At 37.1% G+C, this 26,677-nt stretch overlaps 1 protein-coding gene across 1 annotated transcript in view; it reads left to right on the forward strand.

Annotated features, from left to right (window-relative positions):
• Nucleotides 1-26,677, forward strand: part of DDX10 (DEAD-box helicase 10) — a 190,088-nt gene that overhangs the window by 10,584 nt on the left and 152,827 nt on the right. The window contains exons 6-10 of the mRNA XM_063330528.1: nt 683-872; nt 2,869-2,995; nt 4,261-4,423; nt 5,811-5,895; nt 20,151-20,252. Of these exons, the coding sequence (XP_063186598.1) occupies nt 683-872; nt 2,869-2,995; nt 4,261-4,423; nt 5,811-5,895; nt 20,151-20,252 (667 nt within the window). The remainder of the gene's footprint in view (nt 1-682; nt 873-2,868; nt 2,996-4,260; nt 4,424-5,810; nt 5,896-20,150; nt 20,253-26,677) is intronic.

Here is a 26,677-nt window from a genome sequence, read left to right on the forward strand (position 1 = left end):
TTGTTAGCATTGTTAACATTGTTTCTTTTCATCCTTCCAACCTGAATAAAAATTTCAGTGTAAGGAAAAGGTTTGCCTGCCACTTAGAACTGCATAATCCTTAGCATAGCTCCAGGAACTTAGAAGCAATTAAGAAGGTAATGAAGCTGATAAAATGTGAAATTATGCTTGTTACACTTAGTACAATTCATGGCAGTTAGACAAAAATTGGATTAAATGTAGGCCCTTTTCTTAAAGCTTTGTCTCTGTGCTATTCTGTTTATACCCTGTGTTTCGATGATAAATTCAGCTTATGTACAGGAGAGTCTGTTTTGCTGTCATGAATAGTACGGCACTGTTTTATATTCCATGCTTTTGTTTCAGTAATAGTACAGGGAGTCTGTCTGCAAATTGCTGAGCTGTTTACTTAAAATGCTGATCTTTTATTCTTCCACACATGAAACTGAGGGCTGTAGTGCATAGATTATGGGAAATGCTATGACTTCTATTGCAGTTTTTTTAAAAACATATTTTATGGAGTACATGGATATCTAAAGTGAATCCTGTCATGTACAGTAATTAAGTTAATCTCTGCAGTTTAAGTAGGCATGGATATTTGTACTATATGGATTTGATGTATGATTTTTAAAAAATATATAAATAAAGCTGAAACTAGATTATCTCAAACTATCTCTCAATGCAGTTCTTGATGAAGCTGACAGGATTCTAGACATGGGGTTTGCTGATACAATGAATGCAATCATAGAAAATCTACCTAAGAAACGCCAGACCTTGCTTTTTTCTGCAACACAAACAAAATCAGTGAAGGATCTTGCACGACTGAGTCTGAAAGATCCAGAATATGTTTGGGTTCATGAGAAAGCCAAATTCAGGTATGTTGGGATAATTTTTTTTTCCTGGGGTGATTATACAGGTGGTGATCCTACTTAACTGCTTCTCTGACTGCTGGTTCCCTGAATCAGAAGTTATATCATGCATCCTCCTTCCTTCAGTTTCTGATGCTGAAAGAAAGGAATTTCCGGAGAAGAGGGTGCTAGTTCTGCCAGATTCATTACAGGGAGGCTGAACCTGCACTTTCCTCGTGGCTCCTCAGGCAGCTTTGCAGACTGGAGATTTTCTTCCTCAGGAGCAAGCCCCAGAGTGGGTTATAGCCTGGACGGAATAGTGTCCTGACTTGTTGGACTTACTCTGTTGGGGAAGTGCAGAATGACAGTCTTGTTTGTGTATTCAATAATAGATGCCCAAAGGAAAGCATGTGGCATTAGTCCATCTGCGGTAAATCTTGTGGCTTCCTAACATGCTGGGTTTACTGTGCACACAAACTAAATTTGTCATGCCATACGGTTTGGATCAGAATGGGAAGACCTCGTGTGAAGTGCAGTCTGTGGTCTGCCGAGCTCAAAAAATGTAAGGTGTCACTAAATGAAAAAAATATGCATGTTGTTTTTTGGCATGTTTTTTTTTTCTTTCAAAATCTAAGTGAAGAATGTTATTTAATATTTTGCACTTCTGTGGGTGCTGTCATGAGTGTCAAATTGCGTATGAACATGTATGATTTTTTTTTTTGCTTTTCTGTGAGGTAAGCATATATTTCCATATGTAAGATGCAGGAGAAAGGTGAAGCGCAGTGGTAAAAATGGTTTTCCCTAGACTAAATGAGAAATCATCAGCGATATGAACAGCAGAACCAGGTTGAATCCTGAGGCAGTTTTAACTATTTGGTTTGATGATCTCTGTATTGTACTGCACGTACCTTTTTTTTTTTTTTTTAATCAGTAGTACTATCAAAGGCATCTTAAATAAGCATCATTGCCTGAAAAAATTGTGTGCTTAATAACCTCTTAGCAGAAGAGGATGTGCAAGCCTAGTATGTAGTCTGTATTTTGAGGACTGACTACACATCTGTTTCACAGATCTCACATTTTTTGTGAAGTCTTATAAATTACATTTAATTTTTAAAAAAATATTTGGGAGAAAGCAATTGGATAATAAACTGAATCAAAAAAAGGAAGTATTAAACTTGTTTTACAGTTTACTGCTTTAATATACAAAATAGGTTATTGCCTTATGAAAACAGTTTCCTTTGAAAAACCTTACAAAGCAAAAGGTACTGTGGCATAATTCAAACTGACTAGCAGAACTGGAGCAATGCCTTGTAACTTCATCCTCCCAAGTGGCACCGTTAATAAAACAATTTTGAGTACCTTTGGTCTGTTTAGGATGAAGCAGAGGAACTGTGAGAGATGAGCATTTAGTTTCAAGGGCAAATATGCCAAAGAATTCTTTTCTCTTTAGTTTATTTTGTAAAGAATGGAAAGGTGAGTTAAGATGACAATTCAGAGCTTTACAAAGTCACTTTGCATGTCAGGGTGTAATCAGTAGAAGTACATCAGTGCTCTTTTTTTGTGCATGATTAGACTGTGCTTTGACATTGCCTTAAGCACAAATGATGCTTTAATAGAACTAATAGACAAAATTGCATTTTAAGCCAAGGCAATTTGAATGTCACTGCTTAGACATGGAAAGAGTTTGCTTGCTAGTAGTAAATGAATTTAGAAGTAATGTCAAAAGTCGTCCCCTCCTCCTCAATGGCTTTTAGTAGGGAAATTGATTCATCTTTCAAGAGTAGCTTTCTAGTGGAGCTGCTAAGATTTATTCCTCAAAGTGGGAGAACTTTCCAGCCTGAATTTTTTTTTTCTTTTTCTGGGTATTTATCAGGTACTCTCAACTTAAAAGAAAGTAAAGGCAGCACTGTAGATACTGAATGCCTGTGTATTCTCTCTCTTCCCTTCTTTTCTTTCTCGTTTTAATGTTATGGGAATTAATGGTATCTAAATGTGGTTTTGTTTGTTTGGTTTTTTTTTTTAGTACCCCAGCAACTTTGGATCAGAACTACGTTGTTTGTGAGCTTCATCAAAAAGTAAACATGTTATATTCTTTCCTGAGAAGTCACTTGAAAAAGAAGAGTATTGTCTTTTTTGCAAGCTGTAAAGAGGTATGGCTATTCCCCCCCTCTCTCCCTAGCATGTTAAAACTATTATAATTAATCCATTCACGTGGATGTCAAGGCACCAGAGAGGTGAGATTCTGGACTAGTTTGCAAGAGGAAACTGGAGGAGGAACCATACATCACCTACTCCTGTAGGCATGTCATAGAGGGCCTGGCTGCCAGGAAGCTCAGCAGCCCCTGGCTTAATGCAGGGAAGTCCTGGAGACCTCAGTGTACTTAGCCATTTTTGTGCTCTGATGTTAAAAATGAATACTAAAAGTTATGTCACTAAGGGCCATCTATTTCAGTTTTGTCTCGCGACACATTTCATAGTTGGGTTACAGAGTATTTTAATGGTTGTACCTGCTTTCCTTACAAGCTTTTAAATTTGCCTATATAAGAAATATTGTGAAATAGTGCAGGGAATTGTTTTTCTTATATAGGAAGTAATCCTTCAAATATCTACTTGTATACACATCCTGGGACTGTTCTGTTGAAGTTATTTGTATGTGTTTATATGGCACAGGTACTTATTCCTATAACTACTGTATGTATCGCATATTTTACAATATACAATGGCGTAGTAAGTATTCATTGGAGTTCTTCCACTTGTGCAAGAGATTACAATATTTTTGTTGTTCTGCAGCTGGCTGGTGAGTTCAGTGAGATAGTAGGCTTAGTTGTACAGAAGTTCTCCGAGCTGCAGCTGTTCCTGCAATCTATTCAGTTTCTACAACTATTTTCTTAAAAAAAAAAAAAAAATACTAGATAAGCTGTCGGCTATAAAATAGTGCTGCATCGTGGTGCTGCATCATGTGAGAGTAAACAGACTGCTTCTATAAGAGGAACTGTTGAAGCTTGAAATAATAAACCAAGACTCTGTAGACTGCTTTGAGTGCAAGCATAAGACACTACACTCCTCCAGAATTGTCTGCTTTTAGGCAGTGCTTCTGCTGGACTTTTGATACTTTGGCCCCTTGCATACAGCCTAACTAGTTGTGTCCCAAGTCCTTCTTGCTGTTACCTACTCTGGTTTCTTTTAAGAAATACCATCAAAAGGCATGCCAGTCTCGAGTGCCATAGTTCATTTCCTCTTTTAGTACCTGGGCCTGTGACAGAGTCTCAAAATAAAATCTTTTGTCTCTGATGTGGAGAAAAGTGTATTTTATTTGTTGTGCGAAGTCAGTTGCTCTATACTGGATATGATCTTAACAAGTTTAATGTTGCACGGTAATAGCGCTTTTTTTTTCCTCTCCTGATTTGTCGGGTAGGTCCAGTATCTATTCAGAATGTTCTGTAAGCTTCAGCCTGGTCTTCCTGTACTGGCGCTCCATGGCAAGCAGCATCAGATGAAGAGAATGGAAGTCTATACTTGTTTTGTTCGGAAAAAGGCAGCGGTACTTTTTGCTACAGATATTGCAGCTCGTGGCCTGGGTATGTACCCACAGAAGCAGTATTTATTCACAAAGTGATGATCTAACCCTACTGAGACTTTATCAGACTTTATGCTCTGAAGACCAACATGATTTCGAAGAAATGAAGCTGTATTTTGTTTAAGAGCTCACTAGGGTATCTCAGAACAGATATGCATCTTAGAATTCTGCTGTTTCTTTATTGAAGAGGCCTGATTAATTTGTGGTTATTTTTTGCTTTTTGTCCTGCGTTGTCACTAGTTTTGTAATGGCGTTTGTTACGCTGGTAGTTAGTGGAAGCTGTCATTTATTTATTCAAGTCTGTAGATAATCTAGTTTTTCCAGCCATGTTCTGTGACAAATATCTGGAACAAGAGAAAACGGAAATAGTGAGGTATTTGCTTACTACATGCCTTAAGGCGCTATTTCAGCAGTGTAAAGTATTTCTGATGTGCCTGTGTCCTGTGGGTTATTCCAAAGGATATGAAAAATTACTAACTTACCAGGATGTGGAAAATGAAAACCTGAAGAAACTTTAATGCCTGAACTATGAATGGCTTTGTAGGACTATATTCTTAGGTAGGCAGAAAAAGAGATGAGGGAAAGGGCAAGAATATATAGGACCTGTTTTGGCTTGAGTTTCTTTCCTCTGTCCATGACCTGCTGAATTATGATTTAGTACTGTATATTTTCTGTGGATACTTTGAACTTTTTTATTTTTCTTTTCAGTACTTGGAGGCATTTAAGTATGACACGAGACTGTTTTCAGGACTGTAGTTGTTCTTCTTTCAGGTAGCAAACTCTGTTGTCCTAAATGTAAGGTTTTGTCAGTATGCTACAAAAGGAATGAAGATGCTCTAAAAACTGAAGGAAACATGAAAACTGCTTATGATACCTTCTACAGTGCCAAAAGTTGCCAGACTTGGTCACCCCCTCCTGTCTTTAAGAGGGACTATGATATTTCTTTATGTGGACAGCCGAAGTAGTGCTGTCTTGCCACCGCTAACTTCAAACCACGGTGGTGTAAGATATTGATACTGTAGGTGAAAAGTGGGTCAGGTATAACTTTTTTAATTATTAAACATAGTGTTGTTTTAACATCTGTGTGACACAAAGCATGTCTGTTCTTGTCAAGCCTGAAATTATGTTCCATTCATTGCACTGTCATAATTTAGGAAATGAAGACAGGATTAATTTTAGCTTTCTCTGATGAAGAGGATGATTGTTTATGATATGCTAATACATGCAGTTAATTTCATTTTTATTTCAGAGGTTGCACCCAGTGTCTGTAGATTGGCCTGAATGATGGTTCTTACAGGAATTAATGCTCCAAAATAATATGTTGCTGTTGAATAGGAGAATTTTGAATACAGTGAGATTAAATTTTGACGTTTTTTTTCTTTACACAGATTTTCCAGCAGTGAACTGGGTCATTCAGTTTGATTGTCCAGAAGATGCAAACACATACATCCACAGAGTGGGAAGAACAGCCAGGTTTGTTTTCACTTTTCATTAATATTTTAATGTTTAAAACTAGATCACTATAGACACAAATAACTGGCTAAAGACTCGAACAAAATCAAGATATAAATTGGAAAGAGAGAAGGACTGTTATCACCAAAAGACCCTTTTGATTACTTAGGTGTAATGGTTTGACTTAATAATTTCTTAGTGAGCTTCAGAGACTCCTCACAGCAGGCAGAAAAAATATTCCCAGTTGTTTAATCTGGGCGGGGAAGATTAATAGTGAGGAAGCAAAAATCTCCTTTTGCATTTGGCAGGATTACCTCAAAGGCTGGGTTGAGCATGTTTGTGGGTTGAAAAGCTTGTTTTGCCACCACCGTTTATAGATAAAAAAGGCTTTAGACTGCGGACCCAATTTCTTTGTGTCATTGAAGACTCTTCAAAAGAATGGAAATATTTCTTCCTTATTTTAGTTTGGGGAGGAAGGAATCAAATAACATTAATTACAGGTTAAATTTTTAATTTTCTAAGTCTTTTGTGGAATTATATTCTTAGGGATAATTTTAGTTAAAATACTTGTGGCTAAGCTTTTATGACGGAAGGGAGTTACCCAGGTATACTGTTGAAAACCTGGTCTTTGATCTCTGAAGTAGATTTTTTTAAGAGAAAGAGGAGTTGTTATTGCATATAATTCAGTAGATCAAAAACTTTACACAACTATCTGAAGGATGAAATGCAAGACCTGGCATTATATCTTGTACATAATTTAATTTGTTTGTAGCAGGTTTTGCAATATAGGCGGCTGTCAAACCTAATGACAGAGCAGTTGCTTAGAATAGGGCTTCAGCACTCTGCACTATAGGAGTTTGAAATTTGTCTTCCTGAATCAGGTAGCATTAAATTTTGGTGACTGTAATAGGAGTGTGTACTTCCGGCCCTCTTTCAGAATGTGGAAGTTCTAGCCACGTTCTCACGGTAATTGGTAGCATTTCTGTCCCGTTCTCTCCTGTGTTCTCCGTTTTCCTATCTACCTGTTATAATAGAAAGGAATAATACATTTTTAAATGCTTTTGGAAAAAAACGTGTCTATGAACATGATCAACAAATGTTATATCTAAATAGCTAGGTATTTGGCTAAATTCTAATCTAGGTGTAACGTCATGCATCCCAATTGAGAGAAAAGTATATAGGCTTAGTTAGAATTCTGGGTTGGGGTGTTTGGTTTGTGTGTGGTGTGTGTGTGGGTGTTTTTTTTTTGTTTGTTTTGTTTAATCCTGTGTGGCTTCTGCAAGAAGGCTTGTAATTTTGTCTTTATGGTGGCATACTGTCATCGTGGAAGGGAAAACAATATATTTGGCACTGTTTAATTGGCAGTATCTGGAAGGCTTGTTGAGCTCTTCCCGAGCCGTGTCACTGAGTTAAAGCACCTCCTTGGAGTTTTAATCCTCAAGCCTTGTCCCAGTTCTCATTAGGCGCTGAGAAGAGCAATTGTAAGTAGGTTTAGGGAGGGAAGCAGCTACATGAAGACAAATAAACCTCCTTTTCCACAAGGCTTTTAATAGAATGTCACTCTGATGAGGATGTTAGCCTTGCAACCTTAAGGGATCTGTCTTCAGTTGCCTCTTAAATACAACCTTCTGTGACTGCTTGAGGGACAGATTTAGGGAGAAAATTGGGGCAGCGGGTCTGTCCTGTAGGCCATGGGCTGTGCCATTGCCTGCCCCTTGCTTCACTGGGCTGTCTGTCACATTGTCCTTTACGCGAGTTTTTCAGAAGCCAGACCTTACTGAAATTGGGAGTACATCTGAGCAATTTCTTTGAGCTGGCAAGCTGGTGACTGATATTGAAAGCAAATTCCTTTGGTAGGAAAAGCTTTACGGGCATTTTCTGTCTCTTCATCTGATACAAAGGTCAAGGAAAGTTCTGCCTGCCCTGAGCTTTCATTTTTACAGTAAAGCAGTCCTGGGAAGAGATCTGTTTAGTGAACTTAACTGCATGAAATAAATGTTTGAAAATAAAACAAGGGAGTTGTCTAATATTTTTAAGTAAATACTGTGCACTAAGAAAATATGCTAATGCAGTTTTAGATGTGGGTAATTGAGAATGTATTTCTCAGTGAACTCTAAATGTTAAGTAGGAAACTTCACTTGTTTTCGGTAGCTACAGTTAGTATGAGAAGCTCGTGTTTCTTCTAGAAACTTGATAAAAATGAACCGAACTGCAGTTTAGTAGTCCTCATTAATGAGGTTAGAGATAATTACAAATTTTCATGGATTATAAGAGTGTATAATTGCTGGAATAAAAGCTAAATTAAATATCTCAACTAATTAAGAGGCTGTGTTAAACTGTAATTAAAACTGGGATGCCAAATACTGTTTACTTCTGAAATCAAATATTTTGTGATACAAAAGTAAACATGAAAGTCAAGAGAAAAATTATTTTGGGGATGGGGCAGAAAAACCTTTGACTAACAGTTGTGGATGTGTTCACATCTGTGTTACAGTTTTGCGAAGCTTTAGCAAAGATGAAAGATAATGATTGATTTTTAGGTGGATGAGACCACTGTGTTCCATAAGTAACATTTCCCTTGCATGTTATCCTACTGAAGAACATAAATTGCAACCCCTGCACTTTTGATTTATGGTAAAGTAAGATCAAGAAAATCTGGGTGTTGTCCAGTAATGCTTTTACTTTATAGTAAATTGGCATATCTTGATTTTATTTTTTTTTAAACTTGAAAGGTATGCTGTGATTGGAGTGATTGGAACCTATTTCTTCCAACTGCATTTAAAAGTATTTATTTAAAGTCTTAGCTAGTTGAGGAACAGAATTTCTAAAATACTAACAATATCATGGCCATACCCTTAAATATTTTTGGCTATATTTTTGTCACACAGTCTCTTAGGAAAGTCTATAATTTAAAATACTAGATCACTGCGTTTTCCTGTGGGTTTTAGATTGAAAAATTCTAACTAAATAAGAGATACTTGAACCAATTGTCTGCAAACCTTATTTCTTCTGGCTTTTAATTTCTATTGATGCCTTTTGTTCTGTAGCCTATGAAGCCTATAGTTGAAAAGATTCTTTGATCAATTTTGTGAAACAAGTTACAGTGCCACTAGGGGACAGCAGAAGATAATAATTTCTGAAGCACACTGATAATCACTTTTTTGTCCCCCACTGTTTTTCCAGATATAATTTGTAAGTTGTGTGGCATGAAAGGAACATATATTGGGATGTTTTTCTTTCAGTCAGGATTGCATTGATGAGTACAAAAGACTCTGAGAAGTCTATTTTATCTTTCTATTCATGCGTAAGTATCTTGTATTTTGGATGTACCTGTATCCTGGCATGTCTCAGTAATTAATTTTTTTTCTTTCCTAGCATCATGTTCCTCCCTCTGCTGCATTTTCTTTTCCTTCAGAAGAGACTATTAAAAACTGTTACTTGAGTTCAGTGATTTTTCTGTCAGGAGTCTTTCTTTAAAGGACGCTGACAGTGGAATGTTAAACAGAATAAATATTTTTGCTCTGCAGTTTTTATGTGTGGTATGTCCAGAACTTTATATATATAGGCTTTAGGTCTGACTTGGGCTCAGACTTCTGATGGTATTTAATCCAGGCTTGTTGGTTAGGTTTCATAGGTGCTTAAACTGACTTAGGAAAGTCCCTGTAATTTTGTTGTTGCTATTAAACATAGTGTGCATACAGGCATGCATGTTCTGTTTAGCTCTACAGATGCTTTTTTCCTTTTGGTAAATTATATTTTGAAAACAAATGGAATAATAAAAGTCTGTCTTCCTAAAGGAGGATACTCTGTTGCCTTCCATCTTTTTTTTTAGGCTAATATGATGATTAGAGCCAAGAAGTATGAATAAGGGCTTAAAAGATCTATAGGCTTTTTGATCCCTTGTGAATGCTAAAGAATACGCACACATCAAATTTTGGAAAGGTGAAAGGGGCAGGTCATATAATGATCTTATTTTTGTCATTAAGTTAAATGCTTTGAAGCATGCACATTGGGGCTCTTCTTAAGTAATTGCACATTTTATGTGTGAAAGTGAGACTAATAAGCCTTTAGAGTAATCCTTGCAAGTGGCACTAGAGCGTTTAAGAATGTGAGTGACTTAACAGAACTATTTTTCAATGGTGGAAGTTAATTTGTGTGGTGAGTTGGTTGTTGTGTTGTTTTTTTGTTTTTTTTTCATTGGGAAATATATCCCAGGGATTCGTGTCTTGGGTCCCAAGTAAACAGTGCAGTGAAGATGACAGCTCCTTATCTGATTATTGTTTTTATATTTAAGGCCCATTGAAGCACTTTTACTGATGTTTCTTTAAAAATAAATGCAGTATTTAGACCATCTCATATTATATTGCAGTCATTATCCAAACTCAAGTTAAGTAAAAATAGCTGCTAATGAAGGTCATGAGAAATTATTGACACCACATATTTAGCTTGCAATTCACGCTATTAAATTCTCTAAAATTAAACAACTGTCCCCTAGCTCTGTTCCTGCCAGCGGCCTGCGATGCTGCAGTCGTACTGACTGGCACTGTATTATCCATTATAATTCTCTTTATAATGGCATGGGATGAGTGTTCCAATACACTGAAATATTAAGTTTCTAAGGTTATTACCTGCTGACATGAAGCCATCCTGTAAGCTGTAATAAAAAATAAATAAGCACATGTATTTTAATGCAGTAGAGTGGACGCAGCTGCTGCGGAAGATGGATTGCTTACAGTCCAGGCTGGAGCACTCAACAACCTCCCAAGGCCTTTTGCATTGTGAGACTAGCAGGATAAGGTTGGTGAGCCACTGCCTGTTCTTGTCCGTTACTGCCTGTGACTAAGTCTGTCTGGCAAACAAGGACGCCTGGACGGTCCGACTGAATGAAGGGGATTATGGCTTTGTGGTATGAATAAAACCCAGTTGCGTGGCTCTCGGAACTTGGCAATAGATTTAAACGGGCTACTGTCCAGATGGGAGAAGGAAAAGGATATTAAGTGATCAAAGGAAAAGAAAACATAAGAAACCCCAAAATAAACAAACCCCGAAGCAATCTCTAACTTCATAGCAATATTTACTGATAGTTTTTTTTTTATTAGTATACTGAACTAAGGAGTGAACAAAACATTAGAAATGAGCTAAAGCAAAACTAAAAAATGAAGCCTGTTCACTTTTTGTTGTTTGTTTTAAATGCTCTGTGGGATGTTGGGCTGTTCACAACCCATGGGAAAGAGCTCTTCTCCCTGGCTGAATCAAGGAACCAGCAGCGCCCACGGGCTGTCTGCAGCGTTTGCTCAGCTGTGAATAGCAAGCATGCTTGCTGGTCTGCTGTAGTTTTTGTTGGGCTGCTTTAGTAGGACTTGCTGTAGATCATACAGCACAGTTTGTTAGCTGTGCGCACAAATCTCCGGTTAAAGATTTGTTGTTTTAAAGAAAAATATACAAAAAGAGACTATTGATCATGTAGATGGGATAGAAATTCTGATATTCATGCATTTGTTTTCTGTGCTCATTTGTCACTTAAAAAAACAGAATAACAAATTACCACATTAGAGAAGAAACCTAGCAGCGTGGAAGGTATAAACAGTAGATAAAACTCTTCTTGCTGCCAGGCTTGGAGAAATATTGTTTTCTTGGTTTGAAGCTTAGATTTCACCAGTCCTCATCGTGTCAGAGGCCCGGAAGGTAGTATAATTGGAAGCAAAGTTTCGCCTGAATTGAGCCCGATATGAAAGACCTAAAGCTGTTACGTTGTTTAAGAAATATGTTTAAAAATGGTAGCTATATAATCTGATTTAATAGTTGAATTTTAAAACAAAACTCTGAATTATTATATTTCTGTGGAAGGCCTTAGGGGTAGATATGGATATTAGTTTCTCTTTGTTGAAGGATAGTGTGTGGGTGAACAGATTTATTCGTATGCATATCAGATTGAAATAAGTCTTTTTGGAATAAAACTGTCCATTTTCATATGGTTTGGATAATTTTTATAGATGTCTTATATTGTTCCTTTATATAAAAAGAGTGCAGCGCAGACAAACATGTGCATCAGTGAAATGCTTTTTCCTTCACTACTGTAGTTTTTTTATCAAGGAATTTAGAAGACTTTTAAAACAAAACATAAACTAATGCTAGAAATAATAGATTTTTCAATTGCTTTTCAAGTACTTCTTACAACAGATGAATCCTAGAATCATATGCCAGGGTTTTTTTCCTCCTCATCCTCAAGTCTCAATTGCAATAGCATGTATATTAACAAATACCTATATAATTTCACTGGCATATTCTTTGTCTTGACAGGGGTAGATATTTGCTCTAGAAACAGGAATCTATGTTGCTTTTTGAATTTTGCTTCTCAGTTATTTCATGTGATGGAATTTTCTTGTTCTCAAGTCTTCATGGAAACTAAAATTGTATGCAGAGGTTTAAAGTACATTATTGTTGCAAAATCAAGTGCTCCAGAGTATTTATGTTCTAAGAAGGGTGTGAATAGTGAGCAGTGAGCAAATGGTTGTCTTACATAGTGAATAATTTGGCTTCACAGTGGAAGTAACTATTAAATAGTTTTATATTAAGAGTTTGGCGACTGTGTATGATGAACAAAGGGTCCGGTGGAAGAAGAGTGCAAATGTGTAATTAGAGTGTATCATTATGCACACGCTAACAAGGCAAACTTAGTGGGCTTGGTTTTGATGCTATTCCAAATGCTTAACTTACTGACCTTAACGGTTTAAGTAGAACAGTCTTTTGCTTACTTCTGGTAAGTCTCTAGCAAATTTGATCTGGGTGAGAAAGAGATAGCTGAGACGTTGATTTGGCTTCCTTCATGCCTGATTTCCTTTCTCTGAAGGGGTCTACTGTGCAGTGTTTCTGCAGGGCTAATGTGTCTGAAGGTGGCTTGTTGGTGTGGGAATGCAAGACTTTTTTAGGAATGGGCTTTGATTTAAGCTAACAAGTTTTTGCAGTGATACCTTACTTCCTTCTACATCTTTTGACAGGTGAGATGACAGCATATGTTGATACTATCCATTCTGGCCCAGTTAGGCTAAAATTAGATCTTTGATCAAGTCAAATTGGTAAAGTCCCATTTAAGTTACAGATTAAAAAACCCCACAAACCACACTTTTTGGAGTAGACGTATGGCCTCCAAAGTATAAAAATTATATAGTTATGTTTCCTTGAATGTTCATGTGTAGTAAATATCTTCAAAAATGCTATCAGCTCCTTTATATTGAGTTTTCTGTAATGGGAAGCATTCCAGTTCAGGAAACTGTAATGCAAGTATCTTTATCTCCACAACCTTCCTCCCCCAAATTTTATGATTATCTCATCATCTCCATTTTCTCTTTTGCCAGGTTTTAAAATAGATTATTTTTTTCTTGCCAAACAAAGCAGAAATACTGCTTTTAACTCCCTTGAAATTTGGCATCAACTTATATCTTATGAAATACAAATGTTAGGGAAACATGTTGCCGTACATCTGTTCGAGACAACCTGTATAACATTTCCTGTAAGGTCTGCATATCCATGCAGGATGTCCTTACAGTTCTCTTTCTGTGGCTTTTCCATAATTTTTTTTCCTATTGGATGTCTGCCCTAGAGCAGTACACTGGTGCATGATGGCCATTAATCAGATGATTCCTATTTTGTTCTGGTATCACCATGAACTCGTATGTCACTGACAATTAAAATATAGTGCATTTAACTTAATTGTATGTTACGATGGTTGTGGCAAGGATGTAAAATGACTCTGAATGTAGTTTGAAGAAGCTCAACTCTAGCTGCATGGCAAGGTGGAATTCATTAATAACCGTGGTGCGGTTTCATTTATTGCCTTTGTGATGATGGTAGTATTGTTTACTTCTAATAGTATTGGCTAGGGGTATGTGCAGCCTTTGGGTGGATCTGACCAAGGGTAGGTTAAGATAGGTTAAGATTAGCAAAAATTAAGTGTCTGTTTGGCCTGTGCGAAAAGCATTTTTTTCCTCATCTTGTCCTCACTGAGTTGTCATGGTGCTATTAGTTCCTTCATGCTTGATACCACCTGTTAGCTCAGCCTGATTTTTTTTTAGCAGAAGTTTAAGATAGAAAAGCTAAAATCAAGAGGATAGTTCACTCACCGTGACAGAATCTATTTTATTTATTTTTTTGGTATGAAATGAAAGTATCTGGCAAGTCTTTGTGTTTCTTTACTAGGGAAATGGTGCCCTTGACGTTTAAACCATTTTTCTCTACTTCTCATTAGCCAGTACTGCATTGTCCTAAATAATTTATCCCATTTCCTTCTCATCCAGCCTTTGGTGCTTGCCCTTGATTACGGGCATCCTTTTTCTCATCTGCAGTCAGTGTAAATATATCGTTCCTACCCTTAGCTTTATAGCGCTAATGATGATTTGTCACTGCTTCCTTGCTTGTAAGTCAAGATTGAGTTGCAGAGAAGTTACTTGCCTTTTTGATAAGTACTGAAGCCAACAGACTCTAGAAAACAAGACACGTGAACTAGAAGTATGAGAGGTTTTTTTTTTTTTTTTTTTTTTTTTTTTTTTTTTTTTTCCAAAGACTTTCTACAAGTAAGATGCAATTTTCTGTAGAACTGGAATTAATTATATCTGGTATCCTAAGAGACTGTTAAGATTGCAATGCAAAGACGAGTCCCTGCTGTGGTTTCTTGATCACCTTGAGGAGATGACAAGATAAGTAATATCATCAATTACCACACGGTCCAGAAAAGTTTGATTAGTTTGAGGTTTTTAATTTACTTTTCTCCGGCACAGTTGAGGTGCATGCTTAGTGAATAATAAATCACCAGAGTGAATTAGCATTTTAGGACAGATGTTTGGTTTTGGTGATGATGGAGAGCTTGAGGGCTACAGTCAGCGAGAATGGGGAGAACTCCTCCTAATGTCTTCTTACCTGCAGTAGTCCTCATGCTGAAGAATTTCGGCAGCTGAGGTTAACTCTTTGCTGCTTTGTCACCTATGTAGGTTTAAAGGTTTTATCTGTCTACTGAAAATAAACTAAAAGAATGTTCTTTTGTTGGCTTTAGTGGAGAACTTTATTCCTTTAGCATACTGAGGGATGTTCTTTTCTACTGTGTTTTAGTTGTCATTGTTATAGAAACAAATTTTGAGCAGAAGTGTTCTTTTCTTTATTGTTTTTAGTAGCTTATGCTTTCATAAGTTTGCCAATACAGAGGCTTTTAGCATGAAGGACACAGAGAAAACACTCTTAAAAGCTTAAGTTTTCCACCGCAACCTCCCTTCTTGAGGTTATCTTTAAGATCATAATATTTGTACTAGCATATTACTGAGTTGTTCTTTTCTTTGAGAAATGCGATAATACTCTGCCTAAGTAAAACTCCTTTCTTTTTTTTTTTTTTTTTTAATAAGCTTGCATTTTGCTTTCTTTACGTAAACACCCACTGGGGACACTGAACAGATACAAACCTTCCCAGATGGTACTTAAGATCATTTGGTTTTCTTCAGCTTTCTCAATTCTGTAATGATTTCATTTTCATGTTTAGCTCCAAAGAATCACATTAATATAAAAATATCTATTTTAATTAATTAAATCACACTTAAAATATAAAAAAGGGTAAAGACTGTCCCTCCTTAACTTCAAGTATGTTGAAAATACTGGCATTTAAAAAAATTAATATTTCCAAAATAGGTATGGAGAAAGAATACACTGCATCAACAATTCCCACGTCTTTCAGTCTCTTTGTAATTCTGAAGGCATCAGCTCTGAGAAATATTTTTAATGTTGCTTTTTAAATTTTTTTTCTTAATAGTTGCCAAAAGATGAGAAAGAATAGATGTTTGGAAACCTCTGTCTCTTCTTTGTTTATTTTTATGTGATCATTCTCATAACTCTTCTGAGACCTTTCCTTTTCTAGCATTTGTTTTGAAGAGAACAACAGAGCTGTGTGTTGTTCTCTAAGTTGGTGAGGCTGGTATAGGCAGCAATATTATTTCTGTCTTCCTGTCTGATACAAACCTTGGGTAGATAAAAGAGAATATTTTCATCCTTCTTTCCAACAGTGCTCTGAGTTCTTTTGATGACTAACTAGCTGCCTTGGAACTGTGATCATCGATTTTTGCCATAAAATGCAAAGTCCTCTAAGGTTCAGTGGCTTTCCAGGGTTTCATTTCTCGTTCAGGCGGTGGCAGCGTCTGACATGCACCCGCTTTGTGGAAATATCATCTGGAATTTGGGTGCGTTAAAATATATAGAGCTTTCTTACAAGGTGCACTTGGTCTATATAAGGAGGTCATTCCCAACCTTAATTATTATATAAAGGACCCAAACATCCATGGAATGTTTGGTCAGCAGTAACTTAAATCCTCATATGCTGTTGGTAAAATAATGAATTGCCTTAAACCAAGCATACGGGTTGCTTTCCAGCTCTTTTTTTAAGAAACGTTCTACAAGCCGATATTTCTGCATTAAGAACACTTTAGGTCTACTAATTAAATGGATTAACATCAAGTTAGTATAGTTTTGATACAATATCTCTCCCTCACCCGAAACCCTAAAGCAGTATTTTTTGGGACAAAACACAAATATCCTATGTCTTTTGGTTCTCTTACCAAACCATATAAAACTAGTAAATTTATATAGTGTTTTTGTGTGGCAGGGACTCTCCTCTTGTATCAATTTGGTTTCCATGTCAAATCTCAAAATCTAGAATGTAAGGATTAAAATCTCATGATGAAAACATTTATTAAACCTTTTAAAATTATCTTTAAATGTCAGTCCCCAAGCCCATCATGTATATAGCACTGGGGGGAAAAAAAAAAGGCATCCGAGAGCATTTTGTTGTGATTTTTCAAATTCATCAAATGAAAGCAAAGAGCTGTAATAAAAGCTGTCAGACTGTTTTAACTGCAGATTTTGTTGCTACTTGCATTGCTTACTATGCTGTGACAGACAGTGTTTATAGTTTTCAAACAGTTCTGCAGTACTGTTTTTGCCAAGTTATAGCTGTTTACACTTGGAGAAATGTGGGCTCCCTGTATTCAGTCTGAAATGATTTTTATCAGTTAATGCCACGATTCTGGTTTGGTGTGCCTGAGAACGTGCTTCTGTGCTCTCTGGCCTCCGACTTAAAACCTTTCTTAAGCCAAGGAATCTTGACTCTAATACTTCCTTAAATAACACTTATGTTCCCTTTTCTCTCCACAGTGACTGAACTGAGTTTTTTTTTTTTTCTGTCATTGCTGAGCTTTTATTGGAAAGATGCGTTATATAGTCTTGTTCTGTGGGGTCTGTGACCCAAAGACAAACTAGTAACATCTCCCACCCTTCTGCTGACAGTTTATACCTTTTGTATAAAATCCTTTTCTTGATGGAGAAGAGTGAATGCAATTGGAGTAAAGACCTAACAGGAGAACGTATGAAGAAGTAACAGAAGCTGAAGATTTATGGAATGGCAAGAGGCTAAGTGGAATAAAGATCGAGGAAACAGTTAAATTTCCTTATAGACACACCAGATATTCTTAAGTTTTACCAGCGTAGGAAAAAAAGACAAATATGACTGGAGTAGGAACCAAACCAAAGGCCTGTTAACGTAGTAAATAATTTGATATAAAATTACACTTGAAAAATAATACGAGTTTTTTCTGTTTCAAATAAACGGAATACTTGCAGTCGTAGAGTTTATGTATAGACTTAATACTCTGCTGCTGCCTAGGGACTTCTGTGTGAGTATCTCTTGTCACTTAGAGCTGCTCTACATAGTAACACACCACTCATTTTGCTTTGTCCCACACATTGCTGTTATCAGTTCACTCTAAATTGGATTCTGTCCAATTTTGGCATATTTCTGAAATTTAGTTTGGTGGCTTTTGGATAGTGAAGGACTCTATGCAATATTTTTTGATGATCTTGATAAGGACATAGAGTGTATCATGAGTAAGTTTGCAGATGACACCAAGTTAAGTGGGAGTGTTGATCTGCATGAGGATAGGGAGGCTCTACAGAGAGACTTGGATAGATTGGATCGATGGGCCAACGCTAATGGTATGAGCTTCAACAAGGCCAAGTGGCAGGTCCTGCACTTGGGCCACAACAACCCCATGCAGCGCTACAGGCTTGGGGAAGCGTGGCTGGAGAGCTGCCTGGCAGAAAAGGACCTGGGGGTTCTCATTGACAAGCGGCTGACCATGAGCCAGCAGTGTGCCCAGGTGGCCAAGAAAACCAATGGCATCCTGGCTTGTATTAGAAATAGTGTGACCAGCAGAAGGAGGGAGGTGATTGTCCCCCTGTACTCAGCACTGGTGAGGCCACCCCTTGAGTATTGTGTCCAGTTCTGGGCACCTCAATATGAGAGATATGGAGGTGCTGGAGCGAGTGCAGAGGAGGGCAACGGAGCTGGTGAAGGGCCTGGAGAATAAATCTTATGAGGAGCGATTGAAGGAGCTGGGACTGTTTAGTTTGAGGAAGAGGAGGCTGAGGGGAGACCTCATGACTCTCTACAACTACTGGAAAGGCCATTGTAGAGAGGTTGGTGCTGGTCTCTTCTCACAGGTAATTAGCGATAGAAGAAGAGGGAATGGCTTCAAGCTGCAGCAGGGTAGGTTTAGGCTGGACATTAGGAACAAATTCTTTACAGAAAGAGTGGTCAGACACTGGAATAGGCTGCCCAGGGAGGTGGTGGAGTCACCATCCCTGGATGTGTTTAAGACTCATTTAGATGTGGTGTTAAGGGATATGGTGTAGGGGAGAACTTTGTAGAGTGGGGTTGACGGTTGGACTCGACGATCCCAAGGGTCTTTTCCAACCTAAATGATTGTATGATTTTCCTATCAATCTGTACTCGTAAGAACTGTTTGTAAATGTAAACAAAGAAATAATATATATGTTACAATAGATACGGATTTAGATAATGCAGAAAAGCTAACTCATTGTTACTGCTTCTCCTGTTTTCAGCTGGGAAAGAGTTAATTTTCTTTGTAGTGAATGCTGGTTTTAGATGTTGCTAACTGATGTTTACACTATTCAAGGACTTTTTTTAGCTTCCCATAGAAGCATAGACGGAACAATGGTATGGCCAATGGAATATTCCATACCGTAGACGTCATGCTCAGTATATAAATGGGTGTTGGCCGTGGTGGGAATCCAGCATCACTGCTCTGGATGGTGCCAATTCACCGGGCGGTGAAAGTGACCTGTGTCATTGTTATTATTATTGTTGTTATTATCCCTTTACTGGTCTTGTTTCTATTAAACTGTCTTTATCTCAATCCATCAGATTTTTTTTTTTTTCTCCCTTTCCCCTCCTTTTTTCCAAACTTTTTTCCCCACCCTTCTGGGAGGGGAAAAAGGAGGTAGGGTGTAAGGGTGTGAGCGAGTGGCTGTGTGGTTCTAGTTGCTGGCTGGGGTTGAACTGTGACACTACTTCCTCAGGATGACTTAAACCCATTGTCTTGTTTGTCTGCTAATGCTGATGGGTGTTTTTTATTCTCCATGAATGTCGTCAAGCAGTTAAATTTGGCAAAAGTAGGAACTGACGTTATCTTACACAAGAAGAAAGTGATCATGAAGATGCGCTAAGAATAAAATAAAAGAATTTTTATTTCCCTGCCAACCATGTATCTGGAGTAATTACCAAGTCAGCTACATTTGCTACATCTGTTAAGTGCATTGAAGGGTGAATACTAGATGTGTACTTACTGGATCAGTTTGATTGTATTTTTTCTTTTGCACCTAAAAACTGCTTCTATAAATGAAAGAACTCTTGTTTTTATGCTTGTCTTTCAGTGATGCCTTTGTGACCTGTTAGAAAAGTAGTCTTTATTGAACATGCAAATAGGCATTCTTTGGGATCAAGGCACTTTTCCTTTCCTAGCCTTTACGCTTGCAGAACGTGCAAAAGAGAATTAGTAGTTACCAGGTGTTAATACTGGCCTGTCGGTAATGGATGAATGCAAGCGCCCACATCTTCTAGTGTTGTAAGCTTTGATCAGGTGCCATTTGATTACCACAGAAATATTTCTAATCTAGGAAATAAAAGATCTACTGATCTGAATATATGCCTTAGTCGCAGATGTTTAGTGCTGTAGGTGTAGTTTTGAAATCAGCTCAAGTAGAGTTATTGGCAAGTCATTTAACTGGTTTGTCTTTTCTTTTCCCTTTGTAAAGTGAGCATTTTTGTCTGCTCTTTGGGCTGCTTATAAGGAAGCAAATGTGAATTCTCATTGGTTATTGAAAACATCAACAAAAACTTGTATTTTTTGCATGTTTGCCTGAGGTCTCTCTTGTGTGTTTCCAATCAGATACAAAGAAGGTGGTGAAGCTTTGTTAGTATTGCTTCCCTCAGAAGAAAAAGGCATGGTGGAACAGCTGGCACAGAGGAAGGTGCCTGTCAGTGAAATCAAGTAAGTGACTAATGGCTCGTCTTTGTTATTCAGCCCTCTTTCTACAGGAATAATGTGTAATGAGTCTATGACAATCCTGACGGAGTAAAGTGCTTGAATTGCCTGGAGCTGGACACACAAGGGAAATAATTTGAATTTGATAGTGTTGTAGAAGGAAAAGACCTTGAGAGGTTACCTATTCCGTCCCCTTTCCCAAAGGCATGATTGGCATCATTCTTATCAGATGCTCGTCCAACTTGTCAATGAATATTTTCACAACTTCCCAAAGTGATCTCATCTATACTTAACACTTCCTGACATTAAGGTTTTTTTCTTCAAGTGTCTGATAAGCCTTGCAAGTAATTTAAGTGAAATACTTCTTTTGTCCTTTGCCAAGAATATATGGAAGATTATGTATTCTCTTACTTTCTATGTAAGTGAACATTATCATGCTGTCTCTTTCTCTTCTTTTGCTGATCAAGCAATTACAATTTCTTTAATCTGTCCTTGTATGTTTATATACCTCTTATCGTTTCTGTTTCTCTTACCTGTCTTTTCTTTAGTTCTAGACTGTTTCTCCAATTTGCCATGATCTTTGACTCAGTTAGTTGAAGAACAGGAAATAAAAGGTGTGGCTAAATGGTCATTTTAGATACCAGAGAGAGTATTCTGATGGAGACCTATAGAAGTCTATGCTATCTGTACAAAAGAGAAATGACTCCGAAAGAATTGCAGAAGCATGTAATGATACCATGTAAAAATAAAAAAGCACTTATATTTCCAGTGTCTGTTAAGTGCAGAGTGACGGACACGTAGGAAAGACAAAAACCCTAACTGTAAAAGAATAAAAGCATCGGTGGTAATTTCTTAATTGGCAGCTATAGGTAGGAAGGTGTTCATTGTTCTTTGAGCTTGTCAGTCTTCCGCTAAATCAAAAGAGGAAACAGAATGTGAAGGAAACGTGGAAGAAGAATTGAAAGCAAGCCAGAAAATGTGGCATGAGCCTGACTCAATTTTGAATACTTATGTAGTTGAGGTTACACCATGCCAAAAATAGTAGAGTGGAGCTAGAAGAAATCCAGAGAAGGATGACCAGGTGCAAAGTTAAGTTTCTGTACAAGTGGATATGAGCAGGGCTAGGGCTCTCTTACTTTGAAAAGCTGTGGTTTGAATGTGAAGACACGGATATCTAAGCAAAGAAGGTAATTAACTGTATGCAGAAAGTGTTCGTGGAATAACCGTTTTTGAGAAGAAATCAAAGTAGGGTGAAGCTTTAAGTGGTTATTATTGCCTTGTTGCTTAATCCTTCAGGTCTGCTCAAAATTAACTATACTTTATTCTTTGAATTCTAGTGTGAGGAAGGATGGTAAGAAATTGCCACTATTTATACTGTTATCTGTTTTTTGTTACACTTTCCATATACTTTTATGTCAAAACTTGAGTTAAGGAACAAAGTGAACACATTCCTTGGGGTTTGTCGTTATTAAAATCTCCTAAATGAGAATCTTTTTCACTTCATTAGCTTTTTCTATTGTAAATTCAATAATGTGATGCACTAAGGTAAGCCAGGATAGCCTGGTCGATTGCAATTTGATATGATGGTGACTTGTAACAAACTTCTTATTTCGCTTTCACCAATGGAAAGGAAGGCTTGTGTGATTAGCTATAGTGAAGGGGAAAGAAGCAAGAGCTTGGAAGGATAACCACAAAATACTGGCATTTCCTACTGAATCTTAGTCTTTTACGAGTACTCTGGTGTTCAGCCTCACTGGGCTGATTACTCTGTTTGGTTTCCTGAGGACTGCCATTTTTGATACCATAGTTGGATGCCATCGCTCCAAACACGCCACACCTGGACATAAGCTGTCGTTTCTGCAGAAAATAGAAACATGCATATACCACTTTCCAGATTTAAGGTTTAGTTCTATTTTTTTGAAGTATTTTTGATGTATGGAATATGCCATTTCAGAAGCACTTGTGAACTGCACTTCATAATGCTGCTTCTATGTAACAAACAAGTACACAGCAGCCAGTGAAGTAAATGCACTTTTTCTGGTCAAACGTGGGTATCAATTCTGTGTAGAATGTGTGAGCTTCAAACATAAGACAACTTTTCCTAAAACAGAAAAAATGAGGACTAGAATAGAGTTAAACAACTACCAAAAATCTAATTATGCCTAAAGTTTTCACGTTGCTGTTTAAAAAAACCCACACAACAACAACAACAACAAAAAAACCCAACAACCAAACAAAAAAACCAAACCCCAAATGAATGTGGATAATATCAGTAAGGAAACTGAATTAAAGTCTGATATTTTCTTTTCCTTTAAGCATCATAGTGCTTTAAGAGGATCTGTTGAATAACCACCACAGCCTAACCAAATTGTCTCTTTTTCCAAACGTCATCTATTTCTTTCTTAAAATGATAGTTATTCAAATCATTTATCTTATTTTGATATTCACTAAATAAATGTCTGATCTCATGCATATTACAAATATTTCACCTTTCTTTGACAGCTAGGCTTTTAACTTCTTGAGTAATACAATTAATTGTTTGAACAGCTTGTCATAGAACATGGTAAAAAAGCCTCTTTAGCCTGTATTTATTCATGCAAATCCAAATTGGTATTTTTGTACCAGAATAACAATTAGAATAACAATTCAATTTTAAGTCGTCAAATATTTCATTCCCCCCTCCCCCCCCCCCCCCCCCCCCCCAATAAATGCGTATTGTATTTATAGTGCAACTTAGATGTGTTTCTGGAGAGACATCCATGGCTGTTGTCTCTTAACGCATTCTTGCTAATTTGGTGTTACATCAATGGAAAACTCTCTGCTTTTTTTTTTTTTAACACCACCCCAAAAAGTCATTTTTTTTCCCAAGCCAAGACATTTAAGTAACATTCCTAACTGCAATCACTATAAGCAAATTCAGGACTTTTGATTAATAATATATTTGTATCAGCCTGCCCCAAGATCCAGTTTTTCAATCTGTAAAATTTACATGGTATTTGTAACATCATAATGAAGGGCAGTGCTTTTACTGAGGATTGTCTGCCTAGTGTGGTTAAGGCTTAAGTGGTTTAGCATCATACTTCTAAGATACTAACTAAAATCTTTAAAAAAAATTCTTGTAATTATTTGTGGATTGCAAACCAATTTCATCCTAAAAACTATAAATTTTCTTAGATTGTTTACTTCTAGCTAGCTTCCCAATTAATACAACCCTGGTGTGTTTTGTCAGTTGTTAAATTGTTGAAGAAGTTCCATCAAACCATGGATCTTGTTCCATGTCTTCTGTTGAAGTCTTCTGGTGTTTGTGCATATTCACCTAATTAAAGGTTCTCAAGAATTGATTTAACTTGTGAGTTAGAAGGCAATGAGCATTGCTCGCTGCTGACATAATTTAATTCTTCCAACTTCTGAAATTCATTCTGAAAGCTTTTTGTTTCTAAAACATCACTGTCAATTAAAGTGTTTGTTTTGCTGTTCTCGTTAACCCGTTATTTTGCACAGAGATTGCAAGAACTAGTTTTCTGTTACTTTCCTTGGTTTGTATTTTCTAACTTACAAACAGCTCTTAACATGTCTTTATTTCATTTAGACAGACCTTTTAAAACAGTTCCATAATTTGAAAGGACAGAGGGGAATAACTTTTTTCCTGAATACCTATTCAAAAGGCTAGGGTTTGGACTACTTACTTACCTTTCAATTTTAAATCTAAGCTCCCTGTAGACCCTGTTAGTATACCATACCTTTCTAATCAGCACAAGCTGCAAATTTACAGGTAGTGCTTTTAACAATATGTCTCTGTCATTGTTCAGACAGAGCAAGAGAATAATGCAAAATATGCAATAATAAATATCATATTTTAAAGCATTCAAATATGGCAAAAAAGCTACTCTGAAAGTATTAAGTATCATGTTCATATTTATAAGGAGTTTATAATTTCAGAGTTTTAGGTACAAGCTGTAAACTGAAATTAGTTTTAATAATACCTTGAGACTACTTCTTCCCATCTAATTTTCTTGAGTAACAAGATAAGAACTGCTTCCTAAGGGGTTATCGTAAGAAATTTTGCATCTAGAAAATTTTACTGAGGGAAATGCAAGTACATAGATACCCATGATGTAATATTGTTTTCTTTAATATTATGACAAAAATATGGTCTTGTGGAAAACAACAGTAACAACCACAAAATACCTTGTTTTTTCTGACAGAGGAGAATACTTGGATATGTCTTACCCATGACAGTAGTATTAATACTGGAGAATCTATTGAAACTTGCTGTGTCCCAATTACCATCGTTACTGTAGGACAGTCCATTGGTGTTGCTACCCAGCGTCGTTGTGCACCTGGACGTGATCTGCTGGTGTGATCTCTGAGCAGGCTTCCTGAGGGCCCAGCTCTTCCTCCTCCCTCCAGCCTTCCAGGTTTTCCAGTGAAACCAGGGTGAGAGCGCAGAGCAAAACCTGCTGCTGCTTGGAAGCTGGGTGGAATACGGAAATTGTTTTGCTACATCATGGCAGCATCATTTTTTTGGTGGTTGTTGAGTTTTTTTTGTTTAAATTATGCCTTGGAGAGGAAAGGGAAGAGAGAATATGTAGTTAAACAGCACTTGTATCCTAGTGTTAAAAGCAGGGGAAATGAGAGGAAAGCAGAGTGCGTATCCACCAGGCAATTTGGAGAGCGCTGTCTGATCAGCTCATAAGAGGAGGCAAGCTGAGTTCGTATTTATATCATGGCACAGTCAAGTGCGGCCATTTATGCAACTGCTAGGCAAAACAACAGTTTCAAAAAGTTATACTGCTCCTTAAATGCAAGATTTGTACTCACAGAGTAACAAAGAAAGTTAAAACGACAGACTATGTCATAAAAACCCCTTCTAGTCTTTGCATAGTTGGTTCTAGCTCACTGGTTCTTAGCTGTTTAGGCAACATTATAAATGACAATAATTCATTTTAGTGTTTAGTATTTACGTTTGTCTCTCCACATAGTCACATGTATATAATTATTGTAAGGAGTTTTATTTGTTCAGAAAGAAAAAAAGACATGCAAACTCATTAAAACCAAAATCCAATTTAGCAATGACTAGCTTTCTTATTTTTGGAATCCCAGCATGAGATGAAGATGACAGTGGGTGGTTGTCATGACACAGCGTTGGAGAGGAGAGAATCTAGTATTATGACTTCTTTTTTAATATGCAGTGTCACAAATTTGCTCATTCATTAACAAACGCATAACCTCAAAATGTGCTTGGCGCACCATATTCTTGGTTGGCATTGCTTAGATTTACACCACATTATCTTGCTGTGCTTTTAACTGTAAAATATCTTCTGTTTTCTGTCTTTTCAAACCCTTTTCTTGCAAATTTCAACATTTTACTCAAACTAAAATTCATGTGCAGTCAACAAAATGTTGTGGCATCTTGTCTAAGATTATTGTCCATTATGCTTGGAGCCCCAATGGTGTATTATTTCCTCTAAGTAATGAATTATATTCCTGCAATAATCAAGTCATAGAAAATAACGAGTCATAGAAAATAACGAGTAATAGTGGGACTCAGTGAGAACGGGAACTTGGTATGCATTTTGAGTTTAACAGTGTCAACAGAAAGTAGTTGACAGGCCCAAATACTCTTTGAGCGCAGCTCCAAGGCCAGTTTTGCATTTGCTTAAAGATTTCTGGTAGACCGTGTTTCTCTCTTATGAGGATGTGCAACTGCCAGATGCTTTGATGACATCAAATATGACATCTGCTGTTTCTTTCCTGTTCTTAAAGCCTGCTAATGCTGCTGTGAAGGATAATCAAACTGATTAGTCATGTTTTGCTTCTAAGCTATGTTGGCCATTGTGTGTTTGCTTGTTTTCTTCAGGTGCTTACAAATTGTTTTTTAAGTATCAAGAAAAAAGCTAATTGTTTAACTTCTCTTGTTTTGCTCCCTTTGAAGATGGGCACTGTGGTTACCTGCCCTGTCCCCATAGATTTTTGTCTGTCTCAGATGAGTACTCAAGGTACAACTGTGACTCAAAGTGGTCTGACTTTCCCTCTAGCTGCTATGGAGCAAAGTTCTTTTAACCCATCTGATTTATCGAAGTACCTGTTGTCCTGTGATTTGCAATTCTGGTGAGAGCTTGGACTGTGCTGTAGCTGTTGTTCCCTGTCTGATTGCAGCTGCCACTTTGAGTGAAGACAAGGGAAAAAAGACATTAGCTACTATAAGTGCCTTGAGGTCATCTTTTAATAGCTTTCCTATAACTTAATAGCAATCCAATACCTCTCTGGGCTGTCTTACTGCTGCTGTTCAGGTTAATTTTATTGTTTGTTTTTGTTACTCGTGCTATCCTCTCTTTTTGTATCTCATTTTGTGCTTACATTTCTTACATTTCTTTTTATACTTGTCTTCAGGTCTACTTTAAGCTTTCTTCTTGAGTCACTGTAGCATG

The sequence above is a fragment of the Chroicocephalus ridibundus genome, chromosome 1 (genome assembly GCF_963924245.1).
Source record: "Chroicocephalus ridibundus chromosome 1, bChrRid1.1, whole genome shotgun sequence".
Lineage (NCBI taxonomy): Eukaryota > Metazoa > Chordata > Aves > Charadriiformes > Laridae > Chroicocephalus > Chroicocephalus ridibundus.